This window comes from Anguilla anguilla, chromosome 9 (assembly GCF_013347855.1).
Source record: "Anguilla anguilla isolate fAngAng1 chromosome 9, fAngAng1.pri, whole genome shotgun sequence".
Lineage (NCBI taxonomy): Eukaryota > Metazoa > Chordata > Actinopteri > Anguilliformes > Anguillidae > Anguilla > Anguilla anguilla.
In genome coordinates this window covers 36,285,571-36,304,651 of record NC_049209.1, presented here as the reverse complement: position 1 = coordinate 36,304,651, position 19,081 = coordinate 36,285,571, and the positions used below count along the sequence as shown (strand labels likewise).

The window sequence follows — 19,081 nt, the reverse complement described above, 5'->3', positions numbered from 1 at the left end:
ACTTGCCAAAAGAAATGTATGGTAACATGAAATGTGCGGAGTTCTGAAAAACTGAGGTTGAATGTCTTTAGCCTAGGTGTATGTAAACATTTGGCCTCAACTGTATGTAGTGCTGCAATATATCAAATTATCTAGAAAGGCAGCTTAAGCAGTTCTCTGAAACACAAGTGGCAGACAAGACCTGACCATGGATCACAAATATCCCGTTGGAGCTTGACATTAGTTTGAAAGTTATTTTTGAAAGTTCTTTCTTTTCATTGTTTTTAAGACAAGAAGTCAATCATTTGCATACTTCAAAAATAAAATTCTGAGAAATGGTTTTGTTGGACTTGGACCTCATAATAAGTAGGCAAAGTCAATTTGTTTTGCATGATCGATCAATAAATGTTTAGTACATCCAACCAGAAACTCTCCTTAGGCATTTTATTTCCCAGTCTTTAAACCATGGTGCATTTTAAGCTTGTGGGCTCTTTCAGTAGTCATGCCTGTTGTTTCCCCTGCCAAGTACTCTTTTTCCTAATGAGGCCTCCTTACATTTTTAAGTCAGGTAAAGTTTCTTTACTTCCAGGATTAATAGCCTGCTATTTCCTGTTTTCATTTGATTTAGTATCTTCAGGCTTGAAGCTGTTAAAAAGCAATAAAGATAACTGAATCCTGAAGCTATTTCAGGCCTACTTTATCCCACTAAGTGCAGTAACATTAATGGAAAACCTTTGTAAATGCACATTTCACTGATATAGCTTGCTTTTTTCTTTCTTTCAAAGTTGGGATGTGTTTGAAATGATGTGCCAAGTGGGGCTTCTTTTTAAAAACAAATCTGTCTGGAACAGTATTAGTATCTCCTCTCCCAAAGGAAGTGGTATTATGTTATTGCAAATTGCTTTCTAAATTTCAATTCCATATCAGATGCAGTGTACCAAGAAATTTTATTTTTATTTTTTAAGATTTGTTCACATGTCCCACACCATCAAGAATTGTACACATAAAAATGGATATGGTGTGCTCAGATTTAACGGTTTGATGAAATGTTAAATAAAAATAGCAAAGCCAGATTGAAATAATTACAGCCATTAGAGGTAGGAACAATGCAGAAAAATAATTTATTTATGAATAAAGTACCATTTTTGGTGTCGACTTGATCAATACTAGAGTTTTCAACATACGCTATTGAACTGGCCTTACAGAACAATTCTATTTAATTCTATCATGCTGCTCTGAAGCTTGCACTTACTGTTATGTCTATAAATGTATGGACATGACGATAAACTATTTCAATCCCTAGTCTGAATATTCTTAAAAAAATGTCTTCCTTATTGTTCTGAAGAAATCCTTGGTGATATGAGATTTTTGTTTTGTATATGGATTCATTGGGCTTTCATCCCGCTGCGATAAAGAGGTTCCACATTTCAGATGTCTTTTTGCCACTGTTTTCATAATCCACGTATAATTTTTAGTTTGAATACACTTATATTTATAGGAACTGTCAATCAGCAAAATGCTTAAACTCTTAAGACACTATACAAGACCATTTGTCTTTTCCACATGTAGATTATCTGTAAATCAGATTGTTAAAAAATGTTTTATGTGTTTTTTCATTAATCTTTCAGAAAAGGTAAGCTTTAGAGCCTTGCAAGTCTTCCTTCATACATGGACACTTTCTTCCCCAACATGCCTTGTCTGGATAGCTATATGTGCAGTCGGACCTGAGACCTGAGCTTAATGACTTGGCAGTGGAGGGGATATGTTGCAATGTAAATAAGTGGTGGCCCCTGCCTCGCACTGGCATTTTCTTTCGAACTACAGCCCATCCCCTCTTGCTCAGTTCATCTTAAAGAGAATTCAGTGCAGAGAAGTGCTCTTGTAGTTCAGCCCACTTTGACTCTCTCCTCATATCTTCTAAATGCTAATTTCTCTTGAATTTGTGCTTCAATTGGGCTGTCAGATGACTACAGAGATTTAAAAAACAGTGTCTGAACATTGGCTGTTACCAGTAACTGACCACCGTTTTTGTATTTGAGCTTTTTACCATGGGGATAGCGCAAACAATTGTTTTCATACTTTTGAAGAATAGGATAACTAGATAGTGAAATAACTGCAGTGAAGTTACCACAAATTGGCATTTATGAAGACCAGCTATTTAAACTATGCACAGCCGGGTCCTCATCAGTCATCACCACCGATAGCCTTTCATTCAAGTTTCATACTGTAGCGACCAGTTTGCGCCACCCACTTACCCGGAGTCCTAGGCGACTCTGAAAGATTAAGACTGATATTGCAGAATCAGTGTTGTTACAGCTGCTAAAAATGTGTTACAGTTGTAAACTGTGCTTAGAAGTAGCTTCTATTTAGATAGTTATTAAACTAAGGGTGAGTTGGCTGTGTGTGGGAAAGATGTCATAGCACTGACTGGAGCAGTTAACCTTGCTGGTTAAAGAGCACACTTTCTTTTAAAAAAGGAAGCTTGATCTAGTAGTAATAAGGTGTGGAAAAAAGAAATACAGCCTCTCCGTACTGTTATGCTGCATTGTTGTGAGCACTTATGTTTCACCAGGAGCTGTAAGTGTATAATTCCAGCTAGAGCTAGAGAGGGAGGACTAAAAAGGGAATACTATAGTTGGCAAGTGAGTGTTTTATTAATTATCAAGTATGCGAAAATAATTAGAACAACTCAAAAACTCAAAGATTCAGTTCATTTTTCATTTTGATGTCATGACTCAAATGTACTGATTCATTTCAATTGATTAAACTTTGCAACACTACTAGAAACTGTTGACGGGGGTGGGAATAATAGCCATTGCTTATAGAAATAATACACCAAAAATCTTTTTGGGTGGGGGAAAATCTATTCTGGTGGACCTAAGGTGCTCTAAGGTAAAACTGAAATATACCCTGTTCTGCTCACATACACCTCATTTGATGCATTAGCCCAGATCTTTAAGATTATGAAAGGTGATAAGCACAGATATTTTATCATTATAATCAATACAGGGTATGTTTTTATTTTAGCATTGCTAATAATTGGATGTTTATCATGCTATTGGCTGAAAAATGAACACGATTATGCTGTGTTTACACTTCTGTTTTACAGGCTTTTACAGTCATACCAGAATCCTCTGTAAAATTGCACAATATGCATTTTTTTCACAGAACTGATTTGGGCACTATTTTTATGCTGCATGAAACCCATAGACGTGTTTAAATTGCAGCAAGGGCTAAAAAGAATGAGTTTAAATATTGAAGGGAACCCTGACACCTTCATTTGCCATTACATCTTTTCCATCATGTATGTATTTTTATTGGCTCTGAGATTATATCCATATTTCATCAACACTGATAACAGAATTTTTTCTTTTAAATGAGTTCCCCCTCATAGAAAATGAGCCACAAAAATAAGATACTTTGATTGGATACTGCCAGTGTATGCTGCCAACAACATTCAGTGGTATGTTTTACTGAATCTGGGGATCGGACGCTTGTCATGTTGGATGTATGGATCATTTCCAAATTAGATTTTTGTGAATCACTTGGGCACCCATTGGTTTCCCTACTTATAATGATTAGACTGCTTATGGATATTTCCTAAAGGGATAACAAAAATTGAGAACAGAAGTTGACAAAAGATATAATATATTGCTTTGTAATCGATTCTGCTACAACAGATGGGCATAATTAGTTCTTTAATTATATTATGTGCTAATTTTGCCAATACATAATGCCTAATGCATGACAGCTGTTTGTACTGATGGATTTGCAGGTATAATGCCAGGCTGACCCTAATTAACTGCCTGTATCATAATGTAGCTGCAGGAATTTTTCCAGGTTTTGTAAAATATTAATGTAATTTATCACCCTCCCATGCCTGTCACTGTTTATGTTCATTTTATTTTGTTTTCTAGGGATGTCACAACTAACATAGAGATCATGCAGTTAGACTTTGAGATGGAGAACTTCACCAGCCAGTCTGTTACCCGGAGAATCAATTGGAACATTGACTACCATGGTCAAAACCCCCCTCCGGACTCTGAAAAAGTTGTGACAGAGCTTACTGTGGTCCAGCAGGACATACAAGCCATCATCCCTCTTTCTATGGTAGGTAACTTTGCGCTCGTGTGATGAGTCATTTTATGTCACGAGAGGTATAATATCTGGACTGTTGCCAGAAGGTTGCAGGTTTATATCCTTGATGAAGCACCCTTGAGAAAGGTAATTAACCTGAATTACACTTTTGAGAATACAGTATACATGAATAATATGCAAAACATGATCTTTGTAGCTCCCGTATCTCTTACAATTGTCTGCTTCATAAATACATATTGTGATGACAGCAATGAATAATGTAAAAGTAAAACATATAAGGTTTCCTGGATAAAGGAATTACAGTACTAAGCGTGAATGTTAAGCGACCTTGTCTGGTTATTGCCTGTCAGCAGCCACTTGCTTAGAGCCCTTCTGTTTAAAATGAGCACTCCAAGAAATAAATTGGTATCACAGTGTTTCTCAACCCTGGTCCTGGGGACCCACTGTGTATGCTAGTTTTTGTTGCTAATTGTTCTTAATTAGACAGTAATTGTTCTTAGTTTTTTTTTTTTTTTTTTTTTTTCTATTGAAGGACGATTACCCTCGTAAAGGCACATTATGCCAGAAATAGCTATGTATGCCCTTAAAAATAAATATCCCATATTCACATCCCAGGAATTTAAATCAATCAAACTAATTTTTTTTTAATGTGAAGTATGCACTATATGACAAATAATTCCAATTGAAGGAGGTTCAAATTTTAATTTATTCAATTACTAACTGACAGATGAGATCAGTTGGCTCCATTTGCTCTGGGTGTGGAAATGTGAAACCATTTGTGTAAAATGAATGGAGTTTACTGACAGCAAATGGCAATAAACTAAAGCTCCATTGTGTAAAATAAGTTTACCACATAATTATGGAAGAACACATTTTCAACAACCTTAATTGATTAAGAGATTGGCTATGACAAAAACCAACATCCACTTAGATCACTATGGATCATTATTCTGGTCCTTTTACTTTAGTCATGGACAGCTACAGTGTTCTTACCAGGTGCTCAAATAACTGATTCAGTTTACTGCCACCGTCAACTCAATGCGTTGTTTCCCTGTAGTTACATACATTTAGAATTTAAAGTTCTGTAAAGTCTTCAAGAGACCACCACAATGGATTAAGATGTACAGTAGACTATAAAAAATTAAATGCGTAGCAAAAAAAGTTTGTTTTGGTACAATATATTGTACATTGCATGGTTTGAGTCTTTTATGAGCGTTACTGATTTTACCATAAAGGAGGAAGGATCACTAGGTATCGACAGAAATCTTGATCCCAGCACATTCCAAAATCTGTATACATTGTTGCACTTTGTTTCTTAAAGCATTGGGCAATATGATATTGTTATGTGTAGTACCACCATAGGCTGCGTGAAGGTTGACCGTTACCATTAAAACTGAAAAAAAAAAAAAAAATCATGGAAACCCCGAAATATGGAAGAAAATCACAAAAAATGGGAAAAGTCCACGAGACCTAAAATAAACAATATTGCTGGGGGGTTATTTGGCCTGTTTAGTAATATTGGGAGGTTGTAATCCCTCTATCCCCCGATAAATTATTCCCTTGGGCATTTCTGTTACTTGTACCTTGTAACAACATAAAAGGTTTTTTAGAATTTTATTTCTCCACTAAATCTGCAAATATAGGCAAAATCCATGTAGGTTAATGATAATACAGTAGAATCCACTTAATTGCATAATTTGGGTATTTGCATAGAATTGCCAAATCTTTAACAATTTTCCATTCATTCCATTGTAAAGAGGTCACATATTTGCATAAACCATTATCGCACATCTCAGTTATTTTTACTGAATTGAAAACATGAATGTCCAGTTACATTGCATAATGATCATACATACATGTTATAAGTCGGAAGATGCCTCATAAATAAACTGACAATTGTCCTATAAAGACACAAAATCGCCAAAGTTTCCAAAGGTTGACGGTTTCTGCTGAAAATCTCGTCTGTAGCGGACAACTGAGTGGCATCAGCAGTGTGCTCTCCGTCTACTGTCTCATTCTTTCATGCCATTACGCTGACTCTACTGAGGTTCATTTAGCATGTCTAAGGTTGCATGTAAACTTGAAACAAAAAAAAAAACTTGAAATGCAGTATCATTAATGACAAAAATTATACCAATAAATGCACCAACCATTTATAATTGTTTTAAGTGTGGTTTTTGCGCAATTTCTCTTGTAGGTGGCTTTCGCAGATTGAAAAAACAATTATGCAGCCTGCCTAAGACATTTCGATGCAGGAAAAACCCTGAGTACATAGAGTATAAATGTTAATGCACAACATATTCATCCAGCAGTCTTAGAAAATGCAAAAAATCGCAGATTTAATAGTCTTTTCATTTGATTGATCTATTCTTTAAAAGGAATATGTTTCTGAAGATCGGCACATGGAGACCATAGCAATATTTGGTTTACTTCAATATAGGCTTTACTATCACAGAGAAGATATTGCTTCCCAGCATTCTGAATGTGTTTCACTCCTTAAGCCAATTTATGCTGGTTGTTGTAATTATGGCATAAGTGCTTGCAGGTGCTGCATTTAGATATTCACACCTAGGTAGTCATGTCATCATGATTTTACTCTGACGTATCAAATAGGGATGGTATGGACCTACTCTTCAGTCTTAAAGTTTGCAGTGTGGGTAATCACCCAGGTGCTTCATCGTATGATCTACTAACTTCTTCAGTAAGGAAATGCCCCCCACACACATGCCACTGAATTAACAGGAGAACCCATTCTTTTTAATGCAATATGCAAACATTTGAACAGCTTGTTATTACCATGGAAGGATTCTGTGAAAGTGGGCTCCTTTTTGTTGAAGTCCTTGGGCAATACAATATGGACCTGGTCACAACTTTATCTTTATCACAGAACGTATTCTGTGTGCCAAGCTGCCAGTTTTTCTTGAGTACGTTTCAACAGCCTGACTGGGAATGTCACACTCCTCTGAGGAAGAAAAATTCTTTATGTCTAGATTAACAAACTCCAATCAGGGTTTGAAAATTTACACTTTTGTTCTCTGGATTAATTTATTGGCCATCCTAACAGAGGTACCTCCATGTCTCTCAGTTTGGCTCACCTCAATAGAATCTATTCATTTTCTTTTTAACTGGGCCACTTTTCTTATCTCCTAAAAATGGCATTTAAACACAGTTTGTGAGAATTAGCTGCATAAATCAAACATTGGGGGCATAGCGATTGAGCATCAGCAGGTCAGCAGACTTTAGTTCAATATCCAATCATCTCTGTGGAGATAAACTTTGGCAGTCTGGCAGTTTGAAGAAGGTTGCTAGTAATGAGAATATCCAAAATGGGGAGGCTTAAACTCCATAGTATGGCCTTTATAAGCTGAGCAGTTATTTTTTGTCAAACGTAGATTAGCTCCTAGCCCTGCATGCAAAGTAGACCCACATATTAAGAAATGGTATTGGTCAGTCCAGTAGCAGCCAGGTAGAGATAACCTGGAGATTAATAAGAAAAGACAATTTGGTTCTTCTATATGCATAGTGTGTTTCAATGGTCTGCCAGGGAAGCCAGGCAGACTGGAGCTAAACTAACTGCAATTGTTATAGTTAAAGCAAGAGCAAAGTAGCATAATATGTGGGGGAAAATGTTCCTGGACAAACTGAAGATAAACTCCCAATATTTCTGAATCTGCAGATGTGGATGCAAAAGCACCAATATATTTATATAGAGTACAATGCTGCATCACGAGCAATAACCCAGCACATATGAAATGCTCAGCACTTGACCATGGCTAACATCTACGACCTGGCAGCTTGTTACAATTTAAAAGGCTCAAACAATTATTTTCTGCATCTCTAAATTTGTAAGAGACTAGCAGGCAGCACAGTGCACTGAATGTTCTGCTTTATGATAAAAAGAAAGACTACAAAAAACCTGACATGCCAAAGATGCAGAATGTGTTCTTCTCTGGTTTAGCCTTAGCAAGGCGTAAGGAAAGGAAAAAAGGGAATCCCAGGGTTTAAAAGCTGTGATAAGCAGATTCGCTGCCAGCTTTCCCTTGAAGAGTGGTTGAGGCCAGACAACTCAAAGGGAATTTACTGTGTGTGGAGCCAGTTCCCGGGGAACACAGTTAAATCAGCATGGGCCATCACTCCTGTCTGTCAGGCCTGGCCAGGTCCCCCGGCAGCAACAGTCTGGGCACAATTAGCACCCTGCATCAGCATGTCTCGGAGGCAGCTTATTAACGAGCAGGGAGTCAGGGAAAGGCTGAGTGTGGCGTTGCTACCCAGCACAGTGATGGATAATAAATAAAACATTGTGTTGCCTCGCTAAAGGTCCCCAGCACACATTCACACAACATTACATCCCAGTCAGCCAGCAGAACACTGCTAAACACAATTTCCATGTGGGGATATTGGTGTAGAGGTCAATTGAGCAGTAGTACCCATCCAGTTCAGGGGTAGCCTGTCATGCTTGTACAGGTCATTCCTGTCCCAAAAAGAGTCCCAGTGCCCCATAAGCCTGTAACGATTTTACCAGGTTTGTTAAATCACCAAATAAAGTTTTGCTTCCCTCTGCTTGCGTGTGGTACTGGTAGAAAACAGTACCATTGAGTATTTTGTTCATAATCTTTTCTGCTAACTCCACAAAGTTGTCCTGCAGAACCTCAGACCTACCCTTACCTTTGTCATTAGCCCCTATATGAACCATGGCTACTGGATCCCTTCCTGCTCTGGCCAGGAGCTTGTCCGCCTACTCCAGGAGGTCTCCTACCTGGCCACTCGGCAGGCCACACTGTACGAGACTCCTTGTTGTGCGAGCAGACTATGCTGTCAACCCCTCTAATAAATGAGCACCCACTATCACAGACACCCTCTTCCTTGAGGATGTGGCCATCTGCATGCCCTGTGACTCATCAGTCCTCCCACTCTCAGGATCAAGACCCAGGTCCAATCCAGGTCCTGCAAGGACTGGAATTGGTTGGACACCACAACTTCTGCATGCATTCCGTTTTCCGTGCTTGCTCCCTAATGTCAACTCTCTTCCCCTGCCTGCTTTGGAGTCTCCCTCATTCCCAGTTGTGGCATACACACCAGTTCTTTAAAGGACATACTACTTAATTCCTGGAACTTTACCAATTGTGAACTGTGAAGTCCAGCGAGCTGGCGAGACTGAGATCCTTGATGCTCAATGAGCTGGCAATGGTGGCATTCAAACTCACCATGGAAAACGCTTTCCAGAAGTGCAATCATCCTACAACCCTCACACAGCTTTGGCCACATTTTCACCCCTGGTCTCTCCCTAAGTCTAGATAAAGTATGTTACTGTGGAGATGGAGACACCAAGACCACAATTAAAAATTAAAATCCACAATTAAAAATTACTCGATATCCTTGGGTTTTAGTTGCAACCAAAAATGTTAAATTGATATAACACAGCTCTCCAAATGAGCATTCTATGGGTCCCCTAATTGGATTCATCCGTCTTTGTGGAGTCATAATTAAGCGTGTAAATCTGCCTCTTGGCCTTGGCCCTTGTTCTTCTCATTACAGTACTGTGGTTCAGGCTGTTATTTACAGACAATCTATCTGATTTTTAGGTATCTTCGGCATTTAATTGTTTTCTGTTGTTAAGCCCTCTGTCAACTACTAAGTGCTAAATGTAAAACTACTATATTGCTAAATTGCTTGTAGAAAAGAGCAGATTTGCAGATCTAAGCAATCAACACTGCTCATTAGTGATATAACTAAAGTCACTTTCAGTTTAAACAGCCATTAGAGTTTCATTAAAGCTTAGGAAGTTATTTACTGTATGGGTGACAAATGGCAATTTACCAAAATTACCAACATAAGAGGAACATTAGTCAAAAATAATTTCTCATAGGAATGCATATTCATAATACTGTAATATGACATACTTGATCATGTTTGTTTCTTGTTTTGTATTTTCAATCAGTACTCAGCTCAAGATTTGATAGATTTTCAGTTGTTTAGATTGGGACCAGATGTTATGTTTTTTTTTTGTGATGAAAAAAACGGCTAGTTTTGATTGAGGCTTCAGTTAACCTTTGCACAAGAGCCATTGGAAATCAAAACTTTATTATGTCAAATATAAATTATTCTTCCCCATAAGAAAAATAAGTAAATATTAAAATCAATGAAATCAACATGTAGAACATAATAACATGCTTTTGTATTATACCAATGAGTGATATATATGATGAAAACATTCAGGGAAGAACCCAATACATTGTATGAAGCCATCTTTATACATTTTGTTTTCATATGACCTTCAGGATACTGAAATCATCAACACGGCTGTTCTGACTGGCCGAACAGTCGCCATCCCAGTGAAGGTTGTCTCCATAGAGATAAGCGGGGTTGTCACTGATGTCTCCTCCTTTGTTGAGTGCAAGTCCTCCAACGAAGACATTGTCAAGGTACAGTATTGGATTATGCAAGAGCCTTTTCAACATATGTTGTGGTTGTATCAAGCTGTTATATTCTAAACCGCAGTATGTGTCTTCCCTGCACTTTACTTCATATCCTTTCAACTATAAAAATCAATGAATGTCCATGCTCCTGTATATGTTAAAATAAATTCCCTGCAAAACACTATAATAACCTTTTAGGATGTGCTTCTATAGCTTAACTGGTACAGTAGGTGAGGAGGCACAGCTTTCCAGAGCTGTATGTCATTTTGCGATCAGACAGAAGTCCATCATCTGATATTACAATTTACTTACATCTGTGCGCACCAACAATGCTGATTAAATGTAAGCTTGAAAATCAAAGTGCCCTAGTATTCAGAATTAATATTATTTAGACCCTCAGAACACAGGTATTGCTCCAGGAATTGCATTTAAATTGGGCTTAAAATGCACATTGGTATTTCCTCAAAACACTTGCACTGGTTCGTCATACTGTTTTCATTATGCCTTAAATAGGAAAATATTGAAAATATCATAAATACCTGGAGTCCCTTGGAAAATGTGCTAAGACTTTGAAAATAAGTCCATGATCAACTTGCAAATACAGGTTGGCTAACAAACCTGCACTGCACCAGGATAAATCTTCATCCATTTCCTGTGCAGAAATGTGATTCTACGGACCGCTGTCACTTTTCTGCTGATCTCTTTTAAGGAGAGTTTGATAGTGGCTTGACAACAGCTGACAGAATAGTTCCTCTATTGTGCCTTGGAGTGAAACAGATATCAAGGAACAATTTTTCACGTGCTGATGTGGAAATTGAACTTTGTCGCTTTGGCAAGGTCATTTTGGTACAATTTCAATGCAAAATAGCATGGCAAGCATGCTATGGAGTAATAACTGGAAAAGAAAATAATTTGCTTGATGCACAGATGTATAGCCATGTGTGTGTGCGCGTGTGTGTGTGTGTGTGTGTGTGTGTTTGCGTGTGTTTGTGTATGTATCTGCATGCAGTCGTGCACGTGTGTGTGCGTGCATGCATACATGTGTATAAATAACTGAGTAAAAGTGTAGCATTCATCTTTAATCCTGCTGCAGTCTGGTTTAGGATTATAACTATCTCTCCCTCTCAATAACAGAGGCCCTTACTGTTATTGAGAGGGTTTTGCTTGACTGCATCAGCTATTGAACTTTAGAAGCTAATGCAAGATGAGCCCTTCCAGCAGAAATGTGCACAGCCCTGACACTTCAATAAAGCACTCCAGAATACCAAAGAGATGTGCATGAGAAAGACAAAGATGCTGGTTTCAATATATGGCCCACTGTCCATGCTGCATTCATACACAGTTATATTAACATAGCAGAAAGACATGCTACTTGCTTGCTCAGTCTTTGGAAGTCAACATTATGCATTTCATGTAGAGACTATATATACAGATATTTAGAAACAAATATGTTTCTGATAATTCAAGACTCCTACTCATCAGTGCTTCGCCATATGTATTAATGTGATTTATGAAAGCACAATGAGGATGAATTTAAATGACTGCGGCGGGGCTCAGTCCAACAGGAAGATTTGGAGCAGTCTCGAGCCATACCTGCAGGTTGAGTGGCACACACACTTGGGTTGGGTTGGCTAATCAGCCCAGGTGATTAGCCATGGTGGGGGCTGAGGCCAGGAATCCACACGCTGACAGAGAGCAAGTCCGAGAGAAACAAATGACGTGCAAGAAACCTGGCTGAAGAGCTGTTGTGCTGTTTTGGTTTATGTTATGGTTTTAGTTTGTTATTTTTAACCCAGATTCCATGAGGGTGAAAGGAAAAGATTTTCATTTGTTCATTTGTTTGTTTGCTAAATGAAGAAGCTCTCTCTCTCTTTCTCTCTCTCTCTCTCGCTCCAACAATAAGACGTTAGTGAAAACGGAATTACTGCATCTTTCTCTGTTCAGCTATTCTGTCCCTCCCAGAGATATCACCTGGTGTGTGACAGTGACATTCATGTTATTTTTGATATTAAGTTCTTTGAAGTGATCTTAATCAGTACTAAGAGGATTAAACTCGGAATAAAATAGGTGCACGCTACGTATTTTATTTATTGCCAGCTTGGAAAATGTCTGGCAGTTCATCATGTTATTTCTTTTCCCCATGTATTATCAGAATTATATATTTTTGATTTGCAGCAAATAGGATTGGCGCATGTTTTTCAGCTGCCAGATGACCCAGTCCCATCTGACTCCAGAGGGTCGGTGTGTTTGTCAGTGTTAGTATGAAATCACGGTCATTAAACAACACATCTGGGTCCCAGTCAGACATGGGGAATGGGGCAGAGGGGATGGGGACAGGTGCTGGGGAGCGGTGACAGTACGGGACGGCACAGTGAAGGGCCCCTTGGGACTTTGCTAGTGTGCAGGAAGCATGACTCTCAAGCTGATCCTTCCACCCAAGACAATGTTAATCATACCAGCCACATGAGAATGCTTTCCAGAGTAGGAAGTTCCACTTTAGAGATCAGTGCAGTACACTCCTTTTACTGTCCTTTTAATCTCACATTTACCTGGGAAAATGTACCTGAAAACAACTAATGTACCTGTTATTTACAATCTGCCTCCAAATGAATGGAAGGGGACCTGAGAACCTGGTTCCTGAGTAGATCTCTTGCTGCACTCTTTTGTGTTTTACTTTTTGAAAAAGAATTGCACAAATGCTCTGTATTCTGATCTTCATTATCTTTTAAACAAGGCATATAAGGTTATTGCTGATTTAGCACATGTGCAGAAATTTTTAATGTTTCTGCTTGAATAGATCTTTGCACAGATGTTACAGCTGTTTGCAAGGCAAGCAGTACTTAAGTGATGAAGTCACTAAAGTGATCAAAAATCTGAATAAACCAGCTGGCCTTCCATCTGATTGTGCACGTGTTGACAACAACTGAAAACATTCCAGCGCAGCGCTAATTGGCAGAAGCTGAAAATAGTGTAAACATTTTTTTGTGTGTGTGTTGGACTTGGTTGCCTTTATCTGTGGACCGCACTTGCAGGTGTGAAATGTGTTTAGATGCTCATAATGTCTTCCTGTCCTTTTCCTCTGACCCCACCCAGGCAATCTGCAGGCTAAAGACATTGTGGCAGATCTCTTTCTGCCTTTCAGAGCTCTTCCATTGCCCCCTTCGAAGCATTGACACCCATAGTTGTTTACAGCTTTCGACTCACAATTAGCCACCCGCATTTTATTATCTGTAAGCTGTTAATCATTAAGACCTATCAGAAAAATGGCCAGAGAATTGACATCATAATTTGTCTGGAAATTGATATATCTTTTTAAACCTTGTTTGGAAATGATACTTATTTTTCTTATGAGGTAAGTAAATGTACTTTATTGGGTAAACAGGACTCTCTGGTTTGCTCCAGTAGATGTGTCTGTATTTAATGTTGTTTTTGGTAAATATTCAACTGCAAATGGATGGTATGTGGGCAGTAAGTGGTGTAAGCACCCTGAAACGTAAGTGCATAAATAATGCAATAATAATAAATCGCATTTGAGTGATCGATGGTTTCACCTGGAATAGATGGTTACAGGTCGCCGGTTGGAAATGCGCTCTTGCCTTGAGTGCCTGCACAAAAGGGTATGGGCAAATTTTCGAGGCAGATCGTTTTGGGATGCATTAAAACTGAGAAACATCGCTGATCAATTTCTCCTGAAAGTATCGATAACGGCGCGGAGCGTCTAGGAGGACCGAGTATTTTATTACATAGATATCCCACTTCGTGATGAATTCCCTTCAGTGGTCTGGCTCCAGATCCTGACCTCCATTTGCAGGAGATTAGCTTCTCTGATTACTGTGTCAGCTGCCTTAGACCCCCTGATAAATCACCAATATTATGCTCCACGAACCTTACTATCTATCGCAGTGCATAATTCACCATTAAAGGGCTGGGGATTTATGAGATTTTCCTCACCAGGTGACTTTTGAAAGATTTTTGTTTCTCTGCTAGATTAAGCATTCTCTCCCATTAATCAAATCCTCATCTAAGAGCTCCTAGCATATGTTTTCATCATATAATATAAGCTTTGTCACAAATTCTGATTTTCACCCATGCAAATTTAATTCCACTTGGCTTGAACAGTCTGAATGTGCAATGCTGACTTCAGTATTTGTTAGCACTAGAAATGGAGCCCCGTCAACTGTCAACATTGTGCTTGCTAGAGTATTAGTAATTCATGGAATGTTTGACTTGCTGTCAGAGATATCAGATTCCCATTTGGTTCAACAAATGTCACTGTATTTAAACAGTGTTTTCTTGTTAATTTTTAGACTCTCGGTGCTGTTGCTCACAGTACATTTTGACAATGGCACTGATCTCATACGCTGTTCAATTTGTGCTTTTTTTGTTTTTCCCATCAAGGAATTCCATGCACTGGGACAGTGCATGAACAGTGTAAAGCTGCATTGCGATTGGGTTTGATATGGTATCAATAGACCTTATGTATGCTGCCATAAAAATAAATCACCATAACATACTGCTGCAGGACAGTGCTTTAACCAGTTTGGAATGTGCATATTATAATTACATAGTTCTTTTGAGTATTGAGTATCTTTTGAGTATTTTGACCTTTATGTTGTTTACTTAGATAGACATTTATAATGTAGAAAAGCAGTACTTGATCAGAGCACACACTAAAAGGTCTTTGGGGTTAGTAGAAGTTATGCCTTGATGATACTCATCAAAAAAAAAAAAAATCATTTTAAAATTAAGTGAAAAATAAAATGGTGGTTGTGTATGGAGTAAGCAACGTGGCTAGTTTGTTGTGTGATTGTTCTGTTGTTGTTGTTGTTTTTTGTTTTTTTGTTTTTTTTAAAAATGATGAACACCTGAAATATTACAGTAAATTGTCCATACAGTGCATGAGGGGAGGGGGAAGAAAGATCTTACACAAATTACATGTTGAATGATTACCATACCAAGTCTCCATAATGTAATTGTGTTGGTGTTTGAAGTGCTATTCTGTTTAGTACAGCTGAAGGCCACACATTGCAAATTTCACAATGTCCTGAAAAGCGACAGGATACTGTATTCTGTATATGCAGCCACCAGTGTCATATTTGTGCATGGCATTACTGTAAAATAATTTTTCATGACTGTACAGGATGGAGTCATTCCTCTGTGTATTTTCACTTGTCTTCCAGCACCATGGATAACATTAATCTCTCTTCAGCAGAAGCACCTTTGAGAGTCCCAGCCCTCTCTCACCTGCAAATAGGAAACTATCAAGAGCACCTGCATGTGGTTACTTGTTAAAGGAACAAAGAGGAGCTTGCCCGACAGTGGGGGTTCCCCCGCAGCTGAGATGCAATCAAGGGTGCTTCTATGGTCTGGGTTTCTCAAACTGTACATAAATGAAGCTATTGTAGAAAATACCTTTGAGTCAAGTTTTTTTCCAGCAGTGCCCACTCCCCACCCTATACCATTTTTTTCCCTGACCACATGCACTGTACTGTTCCTGCTGGGTGAAAACCTCAGCCCCTTTCTGTGCATTTTCCTCCCTTAGAAATATATAGTCTTTTATAGTCGTGTTTGTGTACATCTTGTTGCACTGTTTACTCCAATTCAGTATGCAAAGTGTGGACATAATTGTATGATATCAAGGAAGATATGGACCTAGGATATATACAGCCCTAGGTCCAGCTGATGATATATATTTGACGCTTCTCGTTCGCTAGCTTTGTGAGGGTTTTCTCAAATCTGACAGAATCTGTATGTGTGTGTGTGTGTGTATGTATGTATGTATTTATGTATGTTCGTATTAGGGATGTTATTGTAACAAAATGTTTGACGGCCCCTGTCAGTTGTTGCCCAGCTCTCCTCCCGTTACAGTGATGTGTCAGTAACTATATGCGTCATCAAAGACTCAAACCTCGCAATGTGTACCATGTTGTACCAAACATGGTAGCCCAACCCTGTTTTATTATTTTAGTGGGCCTTATGCAATTTCAACATAATGTGTTTCAGGTTCTGTTGAAGGCAAAAAAATATGCTTTTCTGTGATGGAAATGTGAAATGTGATTCAAAGTGATGAAATCTGCACCAATCTATCAATGTATTTTACCCGTATTTGTTCCTGTCGTGACAACTGCTCATTGATTTTTTTTCATTACACGCGGCTGTAGTTGCGCTTGTTATTTCAGTTGTTTCACACATGAGATTATTAATTTAATAAATTAATGTTCTTTAAAACACTATTACTTTTTAAGGCATTATTAGGCATATATTATACATGATATATATTGCATCGTGTTAAGGGATGTATTTGTTGTATAGGCTATTATAGTAGGCAAGAATAATGGAAAAACATAGCAATAGACAGCGCAACTGAAAATTTCCATATATATATATATATATATAGTCATTAAAATATTAATTAAACTTAAAATGAACATATTGACTAAAACATTCTTATGTGCAGTTTTAATGTGATAAACAATTTTGACTTGACTTTAAAACTCACATTTTGACATAATTTTCATTTTGACTCAATTTCAAGATTGCTTAGAATCATTGACTGCAGTGAAAAAGCATCAGTGTTATTCAGGTTTGTATCCTTCATGAGGCCAACAATGTTTAAAACTCAACCACTTTAAAGTCACAATTGCTGCTGAAATAGCTACAGCTTGCAGAACATGGATTTCTAACATCATTGCCCATAAAAACATTAAATCACGTGAATTTATTTTCAAATAATTTTTTTCAGAGTACTCTATAGCGCTATATCAGGCCTAGCATTTTGAGGACTTGAGTCCTGGAGTACTCGTGACCATGCCTAGTGTGTACGCATGTATGTATGTATGTATGTATGCAAGCATGTACAGTTGAAGTCGGAAGTTTACATACACTTGTTTTAAGGTCATTAAGGTCACTTAAGGTCATTAAGGTTTAAGTCATTAAAACTCATTTTTAATCACTCTACAGATGTCATGTTTGCAAACTATAGTGTTGGCAAGTCAGTTAGGACATCTACTTTGTGCATACCACAAGTAATTTTTCCAACAATTGTTTACAGACAGATTATTTCACTTTTAATTCACTATATCACAATTCCAGTGGGTCAGAAGTTTATATACACTAAGTTGACTGTGCCTTTAAACAGCTTGGAAAATTCCAGAAAATGATGTCATTGCTTTAGAAACTTCTGATAGGCTAATTGACATTATTTGAGTCAATTGGAGGTGTACCTGTGGATGTATTTTAAGGCCTACCTTCAAACTCAGTGCCTGTTTGCTTGACATCATGAGAAAATCAAAATAAATCAACCTCAGAAAGAAAATTGTGGACCTCCACAAGTCTGGTTCATCCTCGGGAGCAATTTCCAAATGCCTAAAGGTACCACGTTCCTCTGTACAAACAATAGTACGCAAGTATAAACACCATGGGACCATGCAGCTGTTGTACCGCCTAGGACGAGACGCGTTCTGTCTCCTAGAGATGAACTTGCTTTGGTGTGAAAAGTGCAAATCAATCCCAGAACAACAGCAAAGGACCTTGTGAAGATGCTGGAGGGAGCAGGTACAAAAGTATCTATATCCACAGTAAAACGAGTCCTATATGGACATGACTTGAAAGGCTGCTCAGCAAGGAAGAAGCCACTACTCCAAAACCGCCATAAGAAAGCCAGACTACAGTTTGCAACTGCACATGGGGACAAAGATCTTACTTTTTGGAGAAATGTCCTCTGGTCTGATGAAATAAAAATTGAACTGTTTGGCCATAATGACCATCATTATGTTTGGAGGAAAAAGGGTGAGGCTTCTAAGCCGAAGAACACCATCTCAACCGTGAAGCACGGGGGTGGCAGCATCATGTTGTGGGGGTGCTTTGCTGCAGGAGGGACTGGTGCACTTCATAAAATAGATGGCATCATGCGGAAGGAAAATTATGTGGGTATATTGAAGCAACATCTCAAGACATCAGCCAGGAAGTTAAAGTTTGGAAATGGCTCTTCCAAATGGACAATGACCCACAGCATACTTCCAAATTTGTGGCAAAATGGCTTAAGGACAACAAAGTCAAGGTATTAGAGTGGCCATCACAAACTCCTGACCTCAATTCAATCCAAAATTTGTGGGCAGAACTGCAAAAGCGTGTGAGCAAGGAGGCCTACAAACCTAACTCAGTCACACCAGTTCTGTCAGGAGGAATGGGCCAAAATTCCAGAAACTTATTGTGAAAAGCTTGTGGAAGGCTACCCGAAACATTCGACCCAAGTTAAACAATTTAAAGGCAATGCTATCAAATACTAACAGAGTGCATGTAAACTTCTGACCCACTGGGAATGTGATGAAAGAAATAAAAATGAAATAAACCATTCTCTCTACTATTATTCTGACATTTCACATTCTTAAGATAAAGTTGTGATCCTAACTGACCTAAAACAGGGAATGTTTACTCGGATTAAATGTCAGGAATTGTGAAAAACTTTAAATGTTTAAATGGATTTGGCTAAGGTGTATGTAAACTTTCGACTTCAACTGTATGTATGAAAGTATGTGTGTGCATATGTATACGTTTGGAATAAACAGAGCACAAAATCGTGCAAAATA

The 19,081-nt window shown here is 38.2% G+C and overlaps 1 protein-coding gene across 3 annotated transcripts in view; it reads left to right on the top strand.

The window, feature by feature from the left end:
* The window catches only part of tmem132e (transmembrane protein 132E), a 517,422-nt gene that overhangs the window by 466,618 nt on the left and 31,723 nt on the right, over positions 1–19,081 (top strand). For all 3 annotated transcript variants that reach the window (XM_035433058.1, XM_035433059.1, XM_035433057.1), the window contains exons 4-5: positions 3,897–4,089; positions 10,356–10,499. In XM_035433058.1, coding sequence (XP_035288949.1) covers positions 3,897–4,089; positions 10,356–10,499 — 337 coding nt within the window. The remainder of the gene's footprint in view (positions 1–3,896; positions 4,090–10,355; positions 10,500–19,081) is intronic.